The 22,857-nt window shown below is 44.3% G+C and overlaps 1 protein-coding gene across 2 annotated transcripts; it reads right to left on the bottom strand.

Moving 5' to 3' along the window:
* Window positions 1-250: 250 nt before the first annotated feature.
* Window positions 251-22,424, bottom strand: wwp2 (WW domain containing E3 ubiquitin protein ligase 2). Of its 2 annotated transcripts, XM_028986045.1 has the most exons (24): window positions 22,269-22,424; window positions 21,742-21,844; window positions 20,273-20,429; window positions 19,638-19,759; window positions 18,465-18,602; window positions 14,843-14,918; window positions 14,205-14,353; window positions 13,511-13,724; window positions 13,072-13,161; window positions 11,688-11,862; window positions 9,130-9,184; window positions 8,054-8,135; window positions 7,785-7,913; window positions 6,650-6,728; window positions 6,452-6,523; window positions 6,282-6,370; window positions 4,131-4,290; window positions 3,257-3,390; window positions 2,860-3,000; window positions 2,206-2,326; window positions 1,627-1,731; window positions 1,445-1,541; window positions 1,289-1,361; window positions 251-1,193 (listed from the first exon to the last, which is right to left on the bottom strand). In XM_028986045.1, exons 2-24 carry the CDS (start codon window positions 21,809-21,811, stop codon window positions 1,094-1,096), a joined length of 2,628 nt encoding a protein of 875 aa, XP_028841878.1. In that variant the 5' UTR covers window positions 21,812-21,844; window positions 22,269-22,424; the 3' UTR covers window positions 251-1,093. The 2 variants fall into 2 exon arrangements, with proteins under 2 accessions (XP_028841878.1, XP_028841879.1); XM_028986046.1 differs by lacking the exons at window positions 11,688-11,862; window positions 13,072-13,161; window positions 13,511-13,724; ... (5 more) ...; window positions 21,742-21,844; window positions 22,269-22,424 and adding an exon at window positions 9,394-11,496.
* Window positions 22,425-22,857: the final 433 nt, after the last annotated feature.

Genomic DNA, 22,857 nt, shown 5'->3' with positions numbered 1-22,857 from the left:
ATCTACCCCAAACCACAAATGGGATTTAACGAATGTAAATGAAAGACTGGATTTTTAAATTACTTAGGATTATTGCTCAGTAGGGAAGATCTGATTTCATACTCCAAATTTAAAATTGGAAATGTCTAAAGAAATCTAAAATTTCCTACTTGATTAGATGAGTAATAAAGTGTAATCTGGCCACAAACATATGCATTCATTTCAGAACCACTGATTTAAAAAAAAAAAAGAAATGTGACTGGACCATGCAGCCATTCAAAATAACTTTTAATAGCTATTTGCATGATAGATTCATCACTCTTGTCTTTCACTGTAATACTGTGAGACTATGATGAATATTAAAAAAAAAAAGCAAAAATCGAGCTAATATATATTTACATACATATTTAAATCATGGAACTTTACACAGAACATTCTTACCCTTCTTATGAGTGCCACAGCTACACAGTTTCCACAAAGCACAACTCCTCCTCGAGCTATCCTTTCTGTATTCCACTCTCACAAACAGATAAAGACTTTCAATCATACTGTCATTTTTTTAAATATCTGTCCCCCGGTGTAGACATGCTACATATGGTGTAGATGTGCTGTGACATTGGCTATTGATTACAGTAATTCCGTCTGCATTATCCTGTTATGTCTTTACTTTTTGGTTTGTTTCTAAAGTCCCTATGGGGGCGAGGAATGCTACTGCTGCTTCTCAAACTCAAATGGCAGAGATTTATAATCCATTAAAGGCCAAATCCTTTGGCATTATTACCAGCTTCTTCATCCTAGCTTGAAAAACTACAGTGGCACAGTGAGGCTCATTTTCCCCCTTTTCCCCTCTAAAGCAACAAATTAAAACTGTTAAGTGCCTGCCAAGGAACATGCATCCTCCCTGCTACATTTTCACCTGTGGATCTTGAATGCCATCAAGTAAACCTCAGAGCACATCAGAGGAAATGCTGGTCCCTCAGCAAAGAAATGATTATGCACCCCACGGACCCAAGAAGGAAGTAAAATACAGCAGACGTGGGCCTTTAATGCCTTTCCAATGGCTTTCCTCTGGCACTTATACACCCCCCACCAATCCAAAATGCACCATCCATCTTCACTCCTGCCCAAACCCTTCAGTCTCTTCGATGGCAAACAGGAGTTTCTCTCGAAGCTGCTCTAGATTGCGATAGGGTGGCAGGTCCAGCCGGTTGAAACTGTAAAAATGGTGACAATGGTTGTCTTAAAACCGGCAGGACGAAACATTTCTTCTCAGTACATTTATGAATCCACTGTGAGCATGAGAACTAACCAGGTGTGGCTCCTAGGCAGCCATGTCTCCTTTCCCACCTTGTCTATACAGAACTTCTGTGGCCCGTTACTCCCTAAAATACACACAATGATTAAAAAAAAACCAACAGATAGGCATGGTTATGACGGCGAGTTTCTGGTGGAAGATGAGAAGTACCTATGAGCTCAGCGAATCCCCCCACCGGCAGCCGACAGGTACCAGTCACAAACTGAAGCAGTCGAATGCGCTTCTCGTTGTCCATCTCCTTCACAACCTGAATTAGATGAACAAGGTGATGACGCACACAACGCGAACACTCACCAAACCACTACCGGAGGACAGGACTGGAGAAAGGTTACCTGCCAGAACCAGTGAATCTGCTTGCTGTTCTTGGTGTAATGGCGGTAAATGGTGTTCTTTTGCCAGTCACTGAGGTCTATTTCCTGCATGCCACACAGCATCAGCTAAGGGACAGAGTGACAGTGACTCTTCTGTTCAAATACTGACATACAATTTCATCTATTAATTAAAAATGTGAAAACATTAGTATATTTTCCGAACAGAGATTAAGGACATTAATACACTATAGTATTATACACAACGTTGATGCATTCAATGTTATCATCGCATTTTCAGTTCCTCAAAGTGTAAATTTAAGAATGCAGTGAAACTGAATCATCTGAATCATTGTTATAGACACTTCAAGTTACACCCTGTCAAACTGTGTCATGGAGAATGTTTGTCTAGAACCTGTTAGAAACTGGTTCAAGAATTAAAAATACTATAACGCCAAGACCAGTTCATTTCCATGATTAATTAGTGTTTCAATGTCCATGTGTGTCTGAACAATGTCCATAATCAGTCTTTTTTTTTTTTTTACATTTGTAAAACGTGAACATATTAGTTTTGTGACAGAAATATTATATCTAAGCACTTACCTCCAACTCCTTTTCATCAAAGTAGCGCAGCCACTCCAGCGGCACGACCTCGTTGAATCCGTCTAAGAAGGCCTTGTTCTGCTCCTCCACCCCTCGAGTGAAGCGCCAATCTGTGAGCAGACTGGCAGAGGGACAGAAACACTGTATTAGGCACAACCGTAAAAGTGTTCAGAAACTTTGAAAGGTTTTCAGGATGGAGTTTAGACCAGAGGCTAAACTACAGTAATACACTGGGGCAGTGGCGGCCTGGCGGGTAAGTAAGTGGACCCGTAAATCCTGACCCGCCAGCAGAGGTTAAAAGCAGAGGACTCATTTTGTTGAGTCACCGCGCGCTGTGCTGCAGTGTTTCTTGATGACAGTCACTTCACTTTCAAATGGAGGCGCACAAAGACGCCTTCTCTGGTTTAGACTCCCACTTTCAAGTCAGCAGAACAACTGATCCAGCTACTGATGACTTGATCATCTGGAGAGCTGGATCAGAAAAGTGAGACCCCAGGACTGGTATTGAGAAATGCTGTTCTAGATGAGTGGTTCCCAACCAGTGGAACTGTAATTCATCATTTCATTTATTCATGTGTATATATGGACACAAGCAGGGGGCATCAGGGAAAAAAGGTTGGGAACAATTGCCCTAGACAATGTATTGTAGGATACCTGATGTACTCCTCTTTGTTCTCCTGAGTAACCAGCTCATTCTCTCCATCGTCCTTCAGTGGGTGGGTAGTAACCTTCCCTAGGATTTCCATGTCCTGAGCAAAGTAGAGTTCCACTCCACACTCTTCCAGGCTGTTCTCTCTGAAACACCACAAACACATTGATAAACACCCATATATAATTATACATAAGAGGTTCCCAGGCCGGGCCTTGGAGGAGCCCTAACCTACAACTTTTCAATCCCACTTCACCTTACTGAGGCTCTTATGTTTCTTAATGACCTACCAATGAATGTGGAAGGGGTGGTGGGATGGAATGAAAACTTTCCAGCAGTGAACAGGATCAGGATTGGACATTAATAAACCAAATGGAACAAGAGGAAGGAAAAAGTACTCACTTGACCCACATGATGGAGTTGTAAAACTCTGGGTCAATAGACTCCAGGTCCTTTAGGGTGGGTTTCTTGTTAAGCATGCGCTTGTAGAAAGGCAGGGTGAATCCTGTATCGATGAACTTCCCATGATACAGAGCCTAACAGATAACATCATAACTATATTCAGAAAAATATACATGTATCCACCATTTCCATATCCATCTACACTTCCACAGCAGGCTTCCTCCTCACAGTGACCAACAGCCTCCTATTTTCCCCTGCCTTGGGTGTTAAAAACAGTACTGCGGTCATGCAAAAAAAACACACCCCCTGCACTGAGTCACAGCCTGTTCAGCCCATAGCAAGAGAATCAGTGAAGGAGCACGAAAAAAACAAGTATGGGTATATGAGATTAGGGGCATAACTAGAGTGGGAGACTGTTGGAAAAACACAGGAAAGGGGCAGCATCTTTAAAAGGGTCTGTCTGTGCAGTGTGCTTGGTGACTAAATATAGGCTGTTATTGGCGGGTGTGTGTGCTGGGTGCGGTGGGCAGTGGGAGGAAGGGAGAGACGAGGTGGTTAGGGGCGTGTTGGGGGGGGTGGTTGTTTTTTCGGCTTTCGGGCACAGAGCCTCTGGAGTTTGTCTGAGGGCGAGCTGGGAGTTGGCTGCAGACGGTGCTGCTTGGAGGAGGGGGAGCTATTAAGCAGGTCTGCAACAACATGGCTCCATATCCTGAGGATTCAGTAGAATACTAGTTCGGCCTCCAACAAGGCATAAAAACTTCTCTTATTACAGTGAGATGGATCGAGTGACCACAGTATTTCATATTTTCACAATTTTTTCTGCTTTAATGAAATAACTTCTTGCAGATATCTTCCTTTCTTGAGGAAACCTCACCATGGCGATGAATCGTCCAATGAAACGGAAGTAGGTGAGGTGGTCTGGGTTGATTGAGGAAGCCGGGTTGATCTGAAGGCAGTAGTTGTTCTTGCCAGCATACTCAAACAGGCAATACATTGGATTGAGCACCTCATGAGACAACAAGAAGAACCACTCTCTGTTGAAAAAGAGGAGGTCATTAGGGACAATACGATATTTCAGACATTTCTTTTTGCAACAGGTCTGTGCCAGACCTGGGCTAGCTTCAGTCACCTAAACAAAGATACTTAATTCCTGATGTTTTCTACAATGTAAGGATGAACAATGTACATTAAAACACCCTAAATTAATAGGGTTTTGTGTGTGTGTGTGTGTGTGTGTGTGTGTGTGTGTGTGTGTGTGTGTTGAGGGGACAGAAGCAAGAATTAGCTGCAGTAACAAATAAACCAAATTTCATGGACATTAGGCCATTGCTAATTTTTTTTGGTACAGCTACTCTTAGTGGTACTGCTTGGTGGTTCATATCTGTACGATTATTAGAAAAGCAAATCCAATTAAGAACAGAATTAACATTAATATACACGAAACAAAGCAAACAGGCCACAGCGACCAATCAACTACCGAAATGCCGCAATGTTCTGAACAGAACGTCAGTTCAGATGATGATCAGTCTGACTTGCTATCCACAGTCTGTTCACATTATGATTCAGCGATTATTTTGGAAATGATTTGTACAACTAGCGTAGATGATGAAAACAACCATTATGATGGATGGCATCAGAGATTACTGATACTTCAGGCTTTAATAATATGGTTTGATATCAGGTTATAGCGGTGTTCAAAAACGAAAGTGAAAGTGAAGTGATTGTCATTGTGAAACACTGCAGCACAGCACATGGTGACACAATGAAATGTGTCCTCTGCTTTTAACCATCACCCTTGGTGAGAAGTGGGCACCATGACAGGCGCCCGGGGAGCAGTGTGTGGGGACGGTGCTTTGATCAGTGGCACCTCAGTGGCTCAGGATTCAAACCGGCAACCTTCTGCCCCAATATCAAAATATCATACAGCAATATATTGCGATATTTTACGTGTTGATATTGTATCGATACAGGGTATAAAAATTTTGTCCACCAGGTGATGGCGTTTTCTTTAATGAGGTCAGCAGAGATGAGAATCAGCGTGCGACTACAACTTCCACTCCTGTAGATGGCGCTGTATGGCTGGGTACTTGAGTGAAATCGTACAACATGACAGACTGATCACAGCATCTTGGATTTCAGCGTTTTTTTTTTACGTTTTCTGTGAGTTGTGGAATATCGGATACGTACAGTATCACAAGATATCGTGACAAATGATGCAACATTGGACAAGGCATTGGTTGCAGCATTTCAAAACCACAAGCCCCGGACAGCTAGCTGGACTTTGGTGAATTAGGGAACTATATGTAGGGGAAATACAGAATGGAGAAGAAAATGACCATTTTGCTTACTACAGAAAATAAAAGTTTTGTCTAGAAATATTGTTAACGTAGTATTAATAATAATAAAGGAAACAACGTCCATTTTAAAGACAACATGAAGAAAATCTGTTGCTGTTGTTTTGGTGCTGCTGAAGGTGATTAGACATGGAATGATTTCCACATAAATTAGCCAAGGAATGTCTACAGATAACAGGTTTGCAATGGCAGGAAACACATATATGGTTATACACACCTACACATACACACACACACACACATAACGCACAAGGTTTGTAACCACCACCACCACCACCAAGGCCCCCTGACCTTCGCCCCCATGTGTCCCAGGAGAGGGGCACCACACCAGGGGCTCACGCTGGGGGCTGTGCAGACACCTCCAGACATCCCGTCCGTGGTTCTACCCTGTGGTAGAACAGCATGACGTAACCTACCATAGGGTAAAACCACTGGCGCGACACCGGAGACAGAGACACAAGCGACAACAAAAATAAAATGTGAACAGAGAAGGCAAGACAACACAGAAGGCGGGACCAGCAGTCGATGGACCAGGAAGACGATGGACAGAGGGTCTCCAACACCATGAAATATACAAAGAACTCAATTACCAGTCACACTAACAGACACCTACCCTTACTGGGGGAAAAAAGGGAGGGGCGTGAGGGGAATGAGGTATCAGACAGACTTGCCTGGCAATGCCGCCATAATCCAGACCCTCTTCACCCCTCATGATGATGTAGAGGCGTCTGCGCAGGTCATACGGCTTCACATTCATGATCTAAGGGAGGGACCGTTAAACTGCTTATTACTGCACAAAGGACAGCCTGGGTTGACTCGGTGCTGTTCAGCCTCAAGCTACCTGCTGAAAGGAGTCTTCAAACAGTGTCTGCCTGGACACAGAGATCTTCACGTGGCTTGGCAAAGCATTGGACTGGAGAAAGAAGAATGAAAGGAACCGAGGGTCAAAGAAGAACTAGTATTAAGTATATTAAGTATAGTATATTAAGTAAAGTAAGTGTAGTATTAAGTGTAGTATATTCTGAACCCGAATGCTTACATGGCAGAGGAAGCGAAACTGATGGTATTTCCACCTAAAACTACGATCATATGCCCCTGGAGATCCTCCTTGCCTGGACCTGAAAAGTGAAGGAACAGAGAAGAAGGCTTAGAACAAGGCCTGAACACAAAGGCTAAAAACAGGCAGTTCACTCCCTTCTTCAACCTCCCAGCTGCAATCTGCTAGTGGAACGTAACCAGGGCGTCCATTTGACTTTTCAAGCCAGGCCATTTGAGGTCTTCCATAGCCAAAGAACGTCCTCTGGGCTGAGAAAACCAGTTTGACGCTCTGCTGGCGCCACTTTTTCATGTTTAACTGTTGCATGTGAGTTAAATAATATGTTTCTAGGTAGTATCTAATTTTGGCTCAAGAGATTAAGCAAACACGTTTCATTTGTTTACATGTCAAACTCCAAATGTTCTTTCGCTCCTCTTTTATTGTGTTACTATAGTTTTCTCCCCTGCATTATCTGTCATTGCTCTTTCCTTGCTAGCACTGTATTCCGTCTTCTGCGCTCCGTGAAGTCCTATTGTGCGGATTTTAATGTTTGGCAAATAAACACATTAATTAAAAATATTACGTCAAAGGTTTCCATGCTACGCATTGAGATACTCTAGGCACAGTTCAAATGAGTACAGGAAATGAATTCGGTTCAATTTTGAATCGTGTGAACCCAGAAAAAACCTGACATGGCTTTACAAAACACTGGCACAGATCTGTGTGGTGAGGACCGAACAAGTCCTCATGTGTCCACAGCTGTGTTTGTACAAAATGCACCATTTTAACGACTCCCCCACACCCCTAGCCCTGCTAACACACACACACACACACACACACACACACACACACACACACACACACACACACACACACACACACACACACACACACACACTTTGCTAAGTCAGCAGGGAGGGAAAAACTGAGCAGGCAAGAAAGAGGAAAAGAGACGGAGAGAACGACTCCAGCGCTGTGGTGTGTGTTCCTGCCATGGTTTCAGACTGGGCCGCCCCGGCATTAGAGTTAAAAAGTCTCACTGAAGAAATGTCACCGTTGCCTTCATAAAAATACAGCTATAAGATCGCTGTACAATAAACACAACATAATTAGAAGAGAAGAAGAAGAAATAATTTACCCCGACTCAAAGCCTGGCCGGGGGTCTTTAAATGTGGTGGTGCGGGAGTTGTGGTCCACAAAGTACCGCACACCCTCTGTGGTGTACTTCATCTCCCATCCAGGAGGGAGGGGCGGCTCCTGGATCATCCTGAAACATGGCCAGCGGCGAAGAAAGAGGTTTTTACATAATATTCGCAACCGTAGCAGAGATCATATAGTCAAAGGGTTGTGCCGGTTTTGTTGTGGTCACGCGCTCCACCAGAACAACCCACCACACTGGCAACTCACCCTTGGGTTCTTGGGTCCTCCCACTGGGTCGTCCGTGTGTTGTGGTTGACAAAATACACCCTGCCATTGTCCTGACGCTTCTCTGTTCGGGCAGATGGGGGCACAGAGGGGACTGGGTTAGTTAGGCCCGTTAGCCTTAACTAGTACTGTGAGAACAAGAGACGAGTAAAACGTTGGGAAATTTTTTTTTTGGAAGTTTTTTTCTACTGTCAACAGCAATATGAAAAAAAGCATAAGGGGTATGCAGTGTTTGCAGTCTTATTTCACAACCACGGCAATTTGTGACTTTCTCGGTCACACGTTGCCATAGTTTCTGACCTTTCGGGTTTCATGACCAAAGCGGGTACCCCTTCACTCTCTCTCTGCCCCATCTTGTTCTCATTAGCAGATTTTTTTTTCCTGCTCTGAAACAGTAGCCCTCACACTGCGGATCTTACCAGCAGGCCCTGCCTCCTCCTCCTTCTCTCTCTCCCCGTACAAATCTATCATTTCCACGGTTCATTTCTCTGCAACTACCCCTTTTCCGCCATCTCTCCTTTCATTTAGACCCTTTTGTCCTCCAGTCAAACCAGGAGAAACCACAGCAGGCCGACCGAGCAGCCACACTCTTTAAACCTAGACATGCTGAAAGTGAAGTATATTACATAATAATAATGGAAGAAAACCAACATCTTCTGAAAAAGGAGTCTCTGCTGAAGAACAGTGAATGAAAATGGGAGACAGACGACGTTGCCCATGTCTTTTATGGCCGTGGCTGCTTTAAAACAGAGAAGGTTGGCGCTACAACAGGAAATGGGTGCAACTATATGAGAAACGAGACGAAATCTAAAGCCCAGCCTACACTCCAACGCCAATAAAAACATTTACAGATACAGTCGCTGCGGCCAAACACCTCCAGAGCTTCATGCCCTTCAGCATTTCCAGGAGGTAAAACCCTGTGATGCCGTCATTCTTCCGTTACCCGCCACCCTCTGGCCATATCGCTGGACCCAAGCTGGGGGCCATGGTGATGCCAGTATGGGTGAGAATGAGTGCGTGTGTGTGTGTGTGTGTGTAGATAAGAGGAGGTCACTCACCCCAGCCAGGAGGAAGCGCTCCCAGAGGGTCGTTTTCCACCTGGACGCCAGAGGACTGGTGGAGGAGAGAGAGAGAGAGAGAGAGAGAGAGAAAGGGAGTAAGTTAGCAAGATCCAGTAAGGAAGTAAGGTTACGGCACCGTTCCTCCAACATCCCTCATCCTTCCTGCAGACCGTCTCCAGCAGCACAGAATGAAGCCCGATTCTCACAGAGGAGTGAGAAACAGGTAGAAACAATGTAGTAAAAAAAAAAAAAAAGACAAACCTGATGCCCTGCGCCCATCCTGTATAATTTTTTTTACGCATTTTGGCTGGAACGTGAGAGTGTCTGCTGGGCAGACGGGAGAAGCAAGGCAGCGACCTCCTCACTGCTGCCATGCCGGCGCCCAACTGACAGAGGGGAGTCCAGACGGAGCATGTATGCCTTTCCAAGGAGTGGGAGAGGAGGAGGAGGACCACGCCGCTCCTCAGACCCCGCCCCGCGTCCAGGGGGGGTCGCTCCCCGCCCGCCCGTTTTTTCTAGGGCTGCTGTGAAAGTAAGCAGGGAGGCGTGATGTCTGCGCTAACTGAGGCCGCATTCATACCGCCCTCCTGCCCAGACTGCACCCCACCCCACCCCGGACAAAAGCACCTTTATCCCCTCACCCACTTCTGGAACCAGGGTGGTTTACTTAGCCTGGCAGCATACAAAGCCAGGGAGAGTATTTGTGTATGCACATGTGTGTGTGTGTGTATGCTATCCTGCATGGAAATTTTGTGTGTTTGTATGTGGCTCACCTCCGGAAAGCGAGTGTGTGTGTGTAAGAGAATACACTCCTCAGTGTACTGGTTTGCATTGGCACTGCCGGGGCACCACACAACATTTACCAGGTTTACCCCAAGTAACAAGTTTGGGTTTGGTGGGCTGCTGCTGCCTCGAACCCAACTTCCTCGCCGCTGTACACACAAACACAACGCAGGCCGAGCCCCGTGCATCTGGACCAGCGCATGTCAGCGTCTCTGTGGCATTAGCGAACTGGGTGTCGCTCAAGTGCCTGTCTATAGGACCCACCCTCTGGAGTTTTTATGACTAAAAAAGGTAAGAAAGGGGGGAAAAAAATTCGAAATAAAAAAAAAAAAGGCATGACATCATCCTTACTGCATTCTCGCCAGTGTCCTTTTAGTCAAAGGGAGTGACGAGGGAGGAAAACAGAAAAGAGTAGAGCAAGAGGGATGAATTAGGGATCGGGGGTCAAGAGTAGCCAATACTGAAGGTATATTGCGCAGAAACGCAGGAACCGACACCAGGACCTTCTACTGCAGATATACTAGCAATGGACCTGACAAATTCATGTAATTAATCAAATTAAGCATTGTAATAGAATGGGGAAACGAGTAATACATCTTGTTAAAGCTACCATTTCAGGACATACAGCGGAAGTAAATAATGTATGACCGGACAATATGAATCTATATTTACACCAATATCAGTGTTCTCTATGAAGGGTTCTTTGCACATTATATCAGGCTCCACTGGGGGAAAAGTCATATTCTCTATGAAGCCAACGGGTTCTTATGTTAATGTGTGAAAGGAGGGGGGGAGAGAGACAGAGCGGCCTTTCTGGGAGGAGGAAACAGCACTTAATGGCAGCTTAATGAGCTGCAATTACAGCACACACACTCACAGAAAATGAGTATTTGCTCTGTGTTTAGTACAAGTCTGCTCTGAAAGTGAGGGCCTGTACTCTTCTTTGTCTCTACGCAACTGTGTGTGTTTTTTCATACGAGAATGGACACAACCTGGTGTAATTTCGGAATCAGGTGCCACATTTTTGGAGTCGTGGCATGTGACAGCGAGTTAGGTCAGAAGAGGGGTGGGAGGTGGGGCTTGAGTGTTGTGAGTGGGTCGAGCAGTAACAATTCTATTACCAGCCATATCATTACAAAAGAACATATGAACGCCGAAAACCGCACACAATTTCACACACTCATCCGCAGTGGAAATACACACAAGCACATATTCTGTGTGTCTGCTGTCTCTCAAGCAACCCTGTCACAGGGGCTTCTGGCCTTATCTTCACTCCAGAGGAATGATGTAAGTGTCCCCAGTGAACCAAGCAGCCACTTTCACACACACACACAACACATTTAAAGCAGCCAAATTAATCGACAAACCCAGGCTGATTTGTACCAAAACAAGGGCCTAGGAGGAGGCTGTGGGCCATTCTTGGATAAGAGATGAGGGAGAAGGAGCGGCATAAGAAGTTAGTTTTATTTCCCTGTGTGTTCAGTCCTATCAACGTCTCTTGTCTTATCGGTCCCCGTAGCTTCAGGAGAGATAATAAAAAATAAAATAAATAAGTAAATCATGTTTGTTTCTGGCACACCTCAGTCATTTGTGAGCACTTTTCTGCTCATCACCGATTGCAAAGTCCTACATGAATGTTGTGTTTGTGGAATTTGCTCAGACCAGTGGGAGACAGACACACACACCACCCACCAGGACAGCTGTAAAGATAAATGCATAAAATGAAGCGCATGAAAATCTGAGGAAGCGTCCAGCTTCGTGAAATCGTGAACCTGGTAGAGGAAGCGTTGGCTGAAGTGCTGCATGGCTCCCTGCAGCTGACTGCGCTGTGACTGCCACTGTTCGTAGTTCCGGACCGACTCCACTGTGGGCCGCTGCCATGTAGTGGTGCGAGTGTTGTGGTCAACGTAGTAGAACCTTCCTCGCTGGTCCACGCGTTTCTCCCACCTGCCAATGCGCAAAGAGCCACATGAGAAGGGGAGAACAGACATTTGTCTGTATAAAATAAATAAAAATACATAAACTTCTGGAATATGAAAACTCTCTTTAATGGTATGTTATCCCTCAAAACTCCTTTCCCTCTGGAACCAAAGAGGTGTGCAGCTATCCTCAAACTTCTGACTCAATCAGTACAGAATTTGGAAGTAAAAACACCAGACATCCTCTCTGTCTCACTCACACACACACACACACACACAGTCTGACACCATTACTGGTGAGGACTTATTTCACTATTAGGGCTGTTGCCCTCTGAAAATAAGGGGGAATCAAATCTCCATCAGTTCCATATTCTTTTTTTTTATATATGTATGTATGTATGTATGTATGTATGTGTGTGTGTGTGTGTGTGTGTGTATATATATATATATATATATATATAAAAATTATAAAAATGATATTATATAAAAAATATTTTTCTCAAACTCTTCAGAATATCCTGATCGCTGACACTGTGGAAACACACCCACATTTCAATTAAGACTCATATCTCCCAGAGTACTACAAAGCAACTGAAACTGACGGAGCAGGAAAGCACGGGCCTTCGAAACAATGCACAGCTGCCTATTGGGTGGGGGTGGGTGGCCGGCCACGGTGGCGCCGAGCCCACAGCCTCTACATGGCCCAGGTTCGGCAGCTCCACGCTAATTGGGCCTCAGGTGGGCCGTGGGTTACCACATGTGCTACTAAGAAAGGGACTTTTGTTCTGCGCCGTGCTTTTGGTGTGCAGTGGAAAAAAGGAGACCGACAGTCTTTCCATACACACCGTACAAAAGAGCATGGAATTAAACCATCAAAAGAAAAAAAACCAGTAAATAAAACGTTCTGTTTCTTAATGGAGAGTTTTCAAAAACATGCAGAATAATGAGTTGAACTTTACTGTTCATTAAAATTCACTCCCATATGACAAATCACACAAGGGTCTATAAAAACTGATCACAACCACAAACACCAAGGCTAACTGGCGAAGACTGAGGAAAAGATTTCGGGCGTTTCAGAGCCTGGGATTTACACCAAGAAGCCATAACATAATGGCAGTGAAGTAACGGCCGGTGTAAATATCTTGTTAAAAGTGTACAGGGCTGACGTCCCAGATGACTCAACATATACGTCTGACACGGTGGGAAGACACTGGGAATCACAGACGCGTCTACAAACCCTGGAGGAAGAGGTCTTTCCCAGGTGGTGGTCTTTGTATTGTGGTCCACATAGTATACCCGACCGTGGGGTAAAACACGCTGCTCCCAGCTATGAAAAGAAGAAGAGACTGATCAAGATACACAAACTAACAACTTTACTTTACTTTATTTAGCAGACGCTTTTATCCAAAGCAACTTACAAGAGGAAGACACCAGCAATTGTCGTTCGATTTCTATAGAATATTGAGTTTACAAACTAAGAGCCCTGATAAGGCTCAGACTTGTCAGTGAAGAGCATGCTCAGAGATTGTTAGGTGCTAGACAAAGAAAAATTATAATGTATTTATACATTTTTGTTAACAACAATACTGTATGAAAAGATTATAAAACACACACACACACACACATATTATATACACAATTTTTTTTATTTATTTTTGATTCGAGGACACACACACCCTGCCGGAAGTGATTCCATTACAGGCTCCACTGCAGAGGCGGGTTGGTCTGGGTTGGGGGGCGTGGTCTCTGCAGGCAGGGGCAAAGCTCCATTCTCCTGGCCAGCGGAGCTGTTGCCAGGGGTGGCGGATCTGAGTGATGGGGATGCAGGGGGTGGGGTGTGGCAGGCGACCGTGCTGTTGTCCAAGCCGTTTGTAGTTAACTCACTTTTACCTGGGTTGTAAAGAAAGAGGGAAAGTATTTCTCCATTCATTGCTGGAATTTGAGACGCGACTGGGGGTGAAAAGGATCAGGCTTTAGCCTACAGAGCCATAAGAGTTGTGAACTTTTCAAAACTTTGTCCACCAGTACATGTCTGTACAATAGGCACCTTCAGGCCAAGTAATTCTAGTACCGTGGTTACAGTTCTCCAGAGAACTGCTTTACCGTTTGCATTCCAACCACCAGTGGCAACAGCGTTTAATCCCAAGATGCATCACTGATGTCAGAACACACACTGGACTTTTAAGGTTTTTAAACCTTGAAAATTATTCAGTGTCAGCATCCACTCATGTCATGTAGTTGCTGAAATCACCAAAAAAGTACCAAAATCCCACCAACAGATCTTGGAAATAAGGAGTTCTAATGCAAACATCTTGCATGGCCCATCACACCATAAAAGTCCCACCCCTCTGAAGATGCAGTATGCAGTACCGGTGCTGGCAGGACTGTTGTGGGAACTCTTAGTGGGGTGGAGACTGCTGGAGGCACCAGGACTGAGTTCACCGCTCACATCGCCGTTGGTGAGAGAACAGCCCCTCGAACCGCCAGGAGAGCCAACTCGCGAACCTCCTGCAGACGACCTGTAGCTCGACACACAGTGGAACTGTTGATAAGAGTATGTGCGGCGCGCCCACGTTCCACATGTAGAACAACCACGACAGGCCAAGGCGCGCTTTCTCTGATCTAAAACACATGAGGCACCGCAGCAGAAGCTGGCAGGTCTGCAAGCTGGTGGTCATGGGAGGCTGGAGCCACCTCCCAGGAAAACAATCAGTGCTTCTCACATGCGGTGCTTTCTTTTTCAGCCCTCTGCAGACAGACTGATGATGTTACTAAAGGCTGAGGGCTTCACACACACACACACACGTCTAGAGGACTTGCCAGTGTGACAGACTCAAGTGAGCCACACATTCCAGCAGCTTCTCCAGAGCTTCTCTCTGTTTGTGTTTCTCTGCAGGCGACTATGTAATGAATTGACCGTAGTGCTGGAAGGCAGTGAGGGTGTGTGAAACAAACACAGAGCGTGAGACGCAGCACATGTGTGTACAGTTGTTATATGTGTGTGTCACCTGCCAAGGTGGCTGCTGCCGGGCACGTCTTCAGTCAGCGTCCTGCACCGGTTCGGCCCGTCAGACTGCAGCATTTCTGCAGACAGACACATAGCAACAATGCTGCACATGTGTTCAAACACACACACACAGTAAATCAGTACAATTCCGATACTAGCTCCTAACCTGATATCCTTATTAATATCTTCACCACCTTCTACCTAATAACAAATGAAACGCAAAAGATCTCAAAGCATGAGCTGCATAATACACTCACACAAATGACACATCTAGCCTACACATGATATGATTTATGTGGCAGTTTAACATGGTGAACTTCTGGTTCCAGCTTTTCTCTGGCTGTTCTTGCCGTGAGCTCACTGGAGCCACTGTGGGATCTTCACCCACTGCCCCCCGAACCCTCACAGAAAAAAAAATAACCAGACCGAGGCGCAGCACACAAAGCACCTTACAGCATTTACACAAGGGACACAGTAACATGACTGACAGTCAGTGCTCTTTCCCCCCCCCCCGCCTAAACAGGCGGCCCTTCACAGCCACGCAGGACAAGGGGCGGCTTTTTCAGGCCGGCTATGAAGGTGCGTCTTGTGCTGCCTTACGTCTCCAAGATGGACACTGCGGAGACCAAACCGGGTCATGCTAATACTTCAACATCTGCTCCCACTACTTAAAAATCAAATACGAAATAACCCCAAAGCAAAAATGTAGACCATTGTGAGAGTTCAAAAAACATCTTGTGTGGAAAAAGGTTCCTCAAACTCCTCCATGGTCTTACCCAGGCATCAGGAATAATATTATTAAACGTCTGTATGGAAACACATTAAAATCCATCTAAAAACTATTCCAAAATTGATATTTAGTCTATCAACACAGACGGTGCATATATATTCAGACAGACTACCTGCCCAACACTCTGTAAGATGGGGCATTCGGCAGGACCACGGTACTTCTGCAACTTTGCCTTGTTGAGAGGCAAACACCTCTTTGTTCTCGTGACAATTTGGTGGTGATGGTCCGTGTTGGTCGGTCTCCTGTTCTTTGTTCTTGCGACCATTTGGTAAATAATAGGTGTGAAGCTCCAGCCATGGTTTTTGAGATCGCCTGCTCTATTTGTCTGCCCCAGACGGGAGACGACAAATCCTGATTGGTCTGTGACAACTTCCTGTGGGTCAACTGTATAAAGGATGTTCACGTGTGGTAGTGGAGGGGGGCTTTTTTTCTCAGCTTCTTTTCCATCGGAACTGGGCCTTCCAGTTCCCGAGTCTTCTCTCTCTTCCCATTTTTCTCCTGGATCAGGCGATGTCTCTGAAGCTTGGTTCAGGCTTTTCTGTCTTTTCCCCCCCCATCTTTTCCTCCTGTCTTTCATTTTGGTTTTCTCTGTAACATTGGTACCTTTTTTACATACAATATTTACATGTAACTGCAGTAATAATCTACTGGTGTTAATAAATTAGAAACTGTTCATCCTTTTAACCTCTACTGTGCCATGCCTCTTTCTGCCAGGTAACATCAAGTGGTTTGAATACAGTGCTTTTGTGTGTAGAGAGAGAGTTTATAACCATTCTCCTCAGTTTTACACCTTATTCATGTGATTCTTTTTTTTCCCATTAATGATTTTTAACAAATACATACATTCACACTTGTACAAACCTTTCTGATTAACATGAGATGCAACTTTTTCCATTTTATAAATGTCCGTAGTAATATTGATCCCTTCACATGAGAGGTGAAGAGAGGAGCCGCGAGGCAGAAGAGCTGATGCTCGTGGGTTCATTAGCAGAGTTGTCTGTCTGAACCGGGCAATGATCTGAAATATTGATTCCTCCAGATGCATTGGACATTCTTCATGACTTGCAATCAGGCTCAGACAGACACAAACATAACGGCTTCGTGTCACCACATCCCAGAGCCAAAGGCTGTCCTCATTCAGACTTTACATTATTCAAAAGTAAGGATAGCTATTATTCAGTTTTTAAACTAAAGTGAATTGTGGGAAAGAGGCTCAGATTTCGACTTAATTCAGACCAGTCCAGAAACATCGTAAATGCGTGTCACATGCGTACATTTAAACGCTTGTTCACTCCCGATTTCCATGCATCCATTCACAGACACACCACGAGCAGAGTTGCTCTCGTGTCGGAGCACCTTGGAAAATTAAGTAAATGTCCTTCATCATTCTCCTCCATCGTTGGATTCAGTCCATTTCAGACCTCATGCACAAGTAAACAAATGTGTTCATTGCATTAAATATTAAATTGCAGCAATTAACACAGATTATTATTATTTTTTTTTTTTCCAACCTGGTTTCCATTGGTTGGAAGCCGGCAATCAGAACGAGTGGTTTACGCATGTGTATGCGTGTGTAAAAGGTAAATCCTGCTCTCTGAACCTCTATTCCCCAGATCCTGGCAGACAAAGAAGCTGTTTATGGGTAGCAGTGTGTGTGTGTGTGTGTGTGTGTGTGTGTGTGTGTGTGTGTGTGTGCGCGCATGCATGAGCATGTCAAAGTGTCAGAAAACCTGCCAGGGGAAATGAGCAAAAACACTAAAGCAACAGACTGGTCCTTCAGCAGGGAACACAGTAGGCCCTTAATACACACGCCACACACTCACTCCATTATAAACACACACATACACACATACACCTAGCCCTCAGGAGAGGCAGCACATACTCTAGACCTCTGTGTACATTTTATTTTTTAACACATTTTTAAAATCATGATTTGAGATTTCATCAAGTCAGTTTTGCCGACTGAACAACTGAATAAAATGTTCACTTTCATTGCCAGTTGTCCCACTATGCAATGCACTCACAAACACACACACCACATTACCCACTTTTATATTCCTTTTTTCAAAATCTATAGAGTAACAGAGGACGCCCCTGTTCTCACACACACACACACACACACACGGGCGCGTCAGCGATCATAGTACCTGATTGTACTGCTGAGCCAGGAGAAAACGAAAGGCAATTGCCCAATTCTGAGAAACAAATTATACATAAACAGTCCAAATTACGTGCTCTCACACACACACTCACACACACGTCACAAAAGAGTCTTTTGGTTACGATTTGGTTTGGTTTCAGTGACCAGGTGTGAAACATTTCAGGAGAAGACGCATTACAAACCCGGTCGGCGTGTTCTGATTCGCTGTAAACTAAACGCGTGTTTATCATTACAGCACAACAAAATGGATCCTGATCCACCGAACAGCATCATAGTTTCCTTTCTCGCCTGCTGTGTCAGCATTTGGCAGCTATGTGGATAAAATACCCATTTTTCTTCTTTAGATGAACAGGGGAACTTGCGGGTGCGAGGTCCCAAATTCCGGAAGCAATCCTCAATCCCTGCCAGCATTTAGCCGAGGAGTACACACACACACACACACACACACACACACACACACACACACACACACCCAATGTGTGATCATTATCTGATACCTAAGATTGAACAGAGATGGAAATTGCTTGCTTCGATTTGAGCAGAGCAGAATAAATCCTGAAACAAGACTGTGATACACGAGACCCCACTCCCCCCAACTCCACCAAACACAGTTTCACCGGCACGTGTCGTTTCACTCATGAACATTTTACTCTTGCTCGAGGCGGGACTCACTGTCTGTTGCTGCGCTGCCATTGGGCAGGGATCCCAGATCAACAACCAGGCCGTCCAGGCAGACGTTGAGCTCTCCTCCTGACACAACCAAGCCTTTGTTCTCCGTATGCAGGACCAGACTGAGCTGCACATTCTCCACTGCAAGCGAGGGGGAGAGATGGAGGGAATGAGAATAAACAGCAGTAGAGCAGCTTTAATTCATCTGTCACTTCACAGCTGTAGACGAGGTAACCATACCGAAGATCGATCTGGATCGCTAGAAAGAACATGAATTTAGAGTTCTCTCCCAGTTACTGAATTGATCTTTTGAGGATACGCCCCACTATGTAGCCCCACTACAAACTATGCCAATTATCCAAGGCATCTTCATTTCATGGGCATCAATGATGAGAAACTGTTGTTTTCGTCAACAGAATTTATGACGAAATATCTTTGTCAAGAACATTTTTTGATTTGATAAGATGAGAAGTAAATGCTGGTTATGGGATAACTAACTAATGAAATATATCATGTAATATTGTTGATAAATGAAACCGAGACTAAATATGGATCAAAATTAAACTAAAATTATAGACATTTACTTTATAGACATACTAAAATGATAATAAATGTCTCCAAATGTTTCCACAAGATGTCATTTCCCCTTATTATACCACGGTTTATGTTTCCTGTATCTCCCATCTGGTCGCATGTCACTTCCGCAATACGCAATTGTGCCATTTATTTGATTTCAGGAGACTTCTGATTGGTGAGCAGATGGCTGGGAGGAAGTGACGCACTTTCTTTACAATGAAGCGGAAAATAACAGAACATGGGGTCGAAAATCATGCAACAAATCATATGCAAAGTTTGAGTATTTTTGAGTCTATAAGGTAACAATAATATAACAATAAGATAACCTTGTTTTAATTATGAAATGGGTGTGATTAAAGAAAATGTTTTTGTCTGTTCTATTAGGTGCTTCTACTATACTTACTGGGTTAACAAAATAACATTTTCATTGACTTAATATTAGACCAAAATGTAATCAGGGCTCGCAGACTAAAACTAGACTAAATATTCATATTCAAAACTAGACGTATAGACGTAACTAAGACTTACAAAGACTAAAATGAAAGCTTGATGCAAAGACTAGACTAAAACTAAAACAACTATAATTCTGATCGCTCTTACTTTTGCCATCATGAGTCCATAAGGTGTCCAGCAGGTCAATGGTGGCAGTGCCCAGGAGTTCCTTCCTCAGTGTGTGGCAGCTCCAGAGCTTAAGGTCCAAGCGGCTCTGTGGAGTGACGTTCCTATGTTCAGTGAGCCAAGACAGATGCAGAATGTGAATGAACACAGCATCAGAGCTGCAATCGTCAGATAACAAACATGGAAGCAACATTCCCAAGTCCCAAGTATTCATACTGGATTAATAAGAATGTGCATAACGAATTATGATACTACTAGATATATGATCTGTTATTTTATCATTAACGCATGCCACAGTGCGGAGCTAATGGCCATGACACTGACCGCAAACCAACAGTTTGTCTTTATGTCAATGAAATTTCCCAGGCGTGTGAACCTGTGACCTGCAAAGTCAAATGTGACACCAAGACTGACACCAAAACAGAATGCTTTTACTCTGAAAAGTTGGACTGGGTGCTTTTGGAGGATTGTAATATTTTTTTTTTGAGAATATGGTGCATGTGATTGACAACTGACACATTTCTGTGCGTATGGACACTTTTTAATGAGCCTCCTGCTGCAAGCAGACATGTCCACAGTGTAAAACACACAGGGAATACAGCAAAGTTCAGACTTACAGAGTAAGATCTTCATTCCACTGCAGTTCCTGATTCCCACTCCGCTTGCCAGTCTTCTTGGTCTCACTGGTCAGGCCGTCAGCAGTCACCTCCACAAAGGAGCTGAGGCGCGAGTGTCTGTTCGGGAGTTTGGGGGACTGGGGTTTTGCTGACAACACTGAAAGAGACAGGAAGACATTAACAAAAAGAATAGGGCCGGAGATCTTCCATTCATAAACCAACTGGAAAGTTAATGATGTGAATCCAATATTAACTTTTGCTAAGAAAGCAGAGGTAAATTATCAATAAAAAAAAGAGCTATTCTCTTATGACAGAAACTAAAGATGTATTTACATTTTATATTCATCAGACACCCTTATTACTGTCAGTAGTTACAGAGACAGTCCCCCCCTGGAGACACTCAGGGTTAAGTGTCTTGCTCAGGGTTAGGGTTATGATGGTAGTAAGTTGAGTTTGAACCTGGGACTTCTGTTTCAGAGGCAAGTGTGTTACCAGCTAGGCTGCCACCACCCATTTTAGATTAAAATTGAGATCTACACATCAAATGAAAACTCTTCATTGGCTCTTTCGACTGTCAAAAGGATATAAATGCATTCTTAATTATTTTAAAGTTAGTAAACAAGATATTTATACTTTTCAAACGTTTTTGAATATAATATATGTTTAAAAACGACACACAAAATATAGTCATTTTTGGTTTTCACTCTCCTGTAAAGTTGCCAAAATGTATCGTTTATGCCCATGTGGTTCTCACTCCTCGGTATGTACTTCCATCTGATAAAACACTGCCCTCTAGTGGTCTCCAAACCAAACACACGAAGAAATTCAGCACTCATTGCAGAGACCGACTGCAGCAAACAATAAAATGGAAAATGAAAAGCGGTCTAAATAATACATACAAAATATTCAATCGAGCTTATGTTTATGTCCGGTCATGTGGGAACATGATGTGTGTAAGAGAATGGCTCAAATGGTTATTTGGAGAACATGTGTAACGACAGCGTTCCACAGCTTGATCTCTGGATACTATAGAATTTTTTTTTTTTTTTTATTTGCTACCTACCTGTAGTAGTAGAACTACCTTTTAATTTAAGCCACTACCTTTTTTTCCCCCCATTTCTTCTTTCAATACTGCCTGACAAATATGAATTTTAGGGTTTGATGTCAAATGTACCTGTTAAAATAATGATATTTGATAGATTTGAAAATTCTTTTCAGCTATTTTTAAAAACTACTATTTTTACAACTATTGCTAACTTTTTTCTTATTGTTTATATTAAACTCTTGAGACTGCATTTGTAGGTGGACACCAGAGAAAGAATGTCACTGTGCAGAGAAATATCATTTCTTCTGTACGTATGACAAATAAAACGCTTTGAATCCCTGAATGCCAAAGCGTCTGAAACACCCTAAAACCCAGTCTAAAAAGGAAAGTAAAAGCGAAGCCTGGAGCAGACGGGGGCTTTTACCTTTCAAGGTCAGCTGGCTCTTCTCCGTGGCCTGGCCACCGCCAGGTCTGCTCACAGTGGCAGCTGCCATGGCATCGCAACGTCGAGAGTCGTGTCAGGGAGGCTTCGGGATAAAAAAGTAGAAAATCCTGTTACTGCGGCCATCAGACGCGACATCATCCTTCACACGTCACATTTCACAAGCCCCGCAAAGCCTACAAAACCCTGAAAACACAACATCCATCGCTGCAGAAGGGCGAGTTCCTGCCCTGACGAGGCCGTCGTGCCACGTCGTGCCGTGGGGGGGAAAAGCGACCTACGATGCGGGACTCCCCGTCAAAAACCTCGAATTGCTGCAACAGGCGCACTTTTAACAGCCAAAACAACAACAGAGAGGACGCTAACGCTAGCGCACAGGCTAACCCCCGAGCTAGCTGCCAGCTTTGCCCGAAAAGCAGCGCCGGGCAACGTCACACACGCGCCCCTTCCAGAACCGTCCTTCAGCGCGTCGCGACACCGTGACATCGACGGGCGACATTTGTTCGTACCAGCTTGCAGGCTGTGGTCCAGGGGATGCTGCTGTTTAACTACCACTTCCGCCTCAGTCTCGCAGTCACGTGATCACGCCAACAGAATTCTTCCTCTTCCTCTTCTGCGGCTTGCAAGGCAGCTCAGCGAGTGGCGCGCTGGCGCCACCTACAGTACCTATTGCGCAAGCACGCGACATGGCGGTTGCCAGATTTGGTGGCGGAATTTAAATTCGACGTCGCCTGTAAAAATGGTTCGGGGGTGGCGGGGGGTTGAAATATGGAAACATATGCAACTTCATTATTTTCAGCTCATATGGAACAACTGCAACAAAACGATCTAATGGACGGACGCAGGTTTAAATGGTGGATTTTCATCACAAGTCCACAAGTAATTGAATGGCTGCTGTATGTTTTATGTAAGCTCTTATGAAAAAGTAACGTCTGCCTCTTATCTGCTGAATGAAGTCCTTTCCTGGGTTCTTAAATGATGGTCCTGCCAGAGGATCCTACATCAGCGAAATGGGACTGAGCAGACATGGACAGTGAGTAACCGAGTAATGCAAATGTAGTCATTTCCTTTTTACACACGTACAGTGGCACTGCACTC

The sequence above is a fragment of the Denticeps clupeoides genome, chromosome 7 (assembly GCF_900700375.1).
Source record: "Denticeps clupeoides chromosome 7, fDenClu1.1, whole genome shotgun sequence".
NCBI classification, from domain to species: Eukaryota; Metazoa; Chordata; class Actinopteri; order Clupeiformes; family Denticipitidae; genus Denticeps; species Denticeps clupeoides.
The sequence above is the reverse complement of the archived record's forward strand: the minus strand, read 5'-3'. Positions and strand labels throughout refer to the sequence as shown.

Bases quoted from the DNA above. Each gene is read 5' to 3' on its own strand.
- wwp2 (XM_028986045.1), bottom strand. From the start codon at position 21,811: ATGGCAGCTGCCACTGTGAGCAGACCTGGCGGTGGCCAGGCCACGGAG. The intron at 19,760-20,272 runs GTAAGTCTGAAC...CACTGAACATAG, and splicing joins TGGAATGAAGATCTTACTCT to GAACGTCACTCCACAGAGCC. The intron at 13,725-14,204 runs GTACTGCATACT...TTTACAACCCAG, and splicing joins CAACAGTCCTGCCAGCACCG to GTAAAAGTGAGTTAACTACA.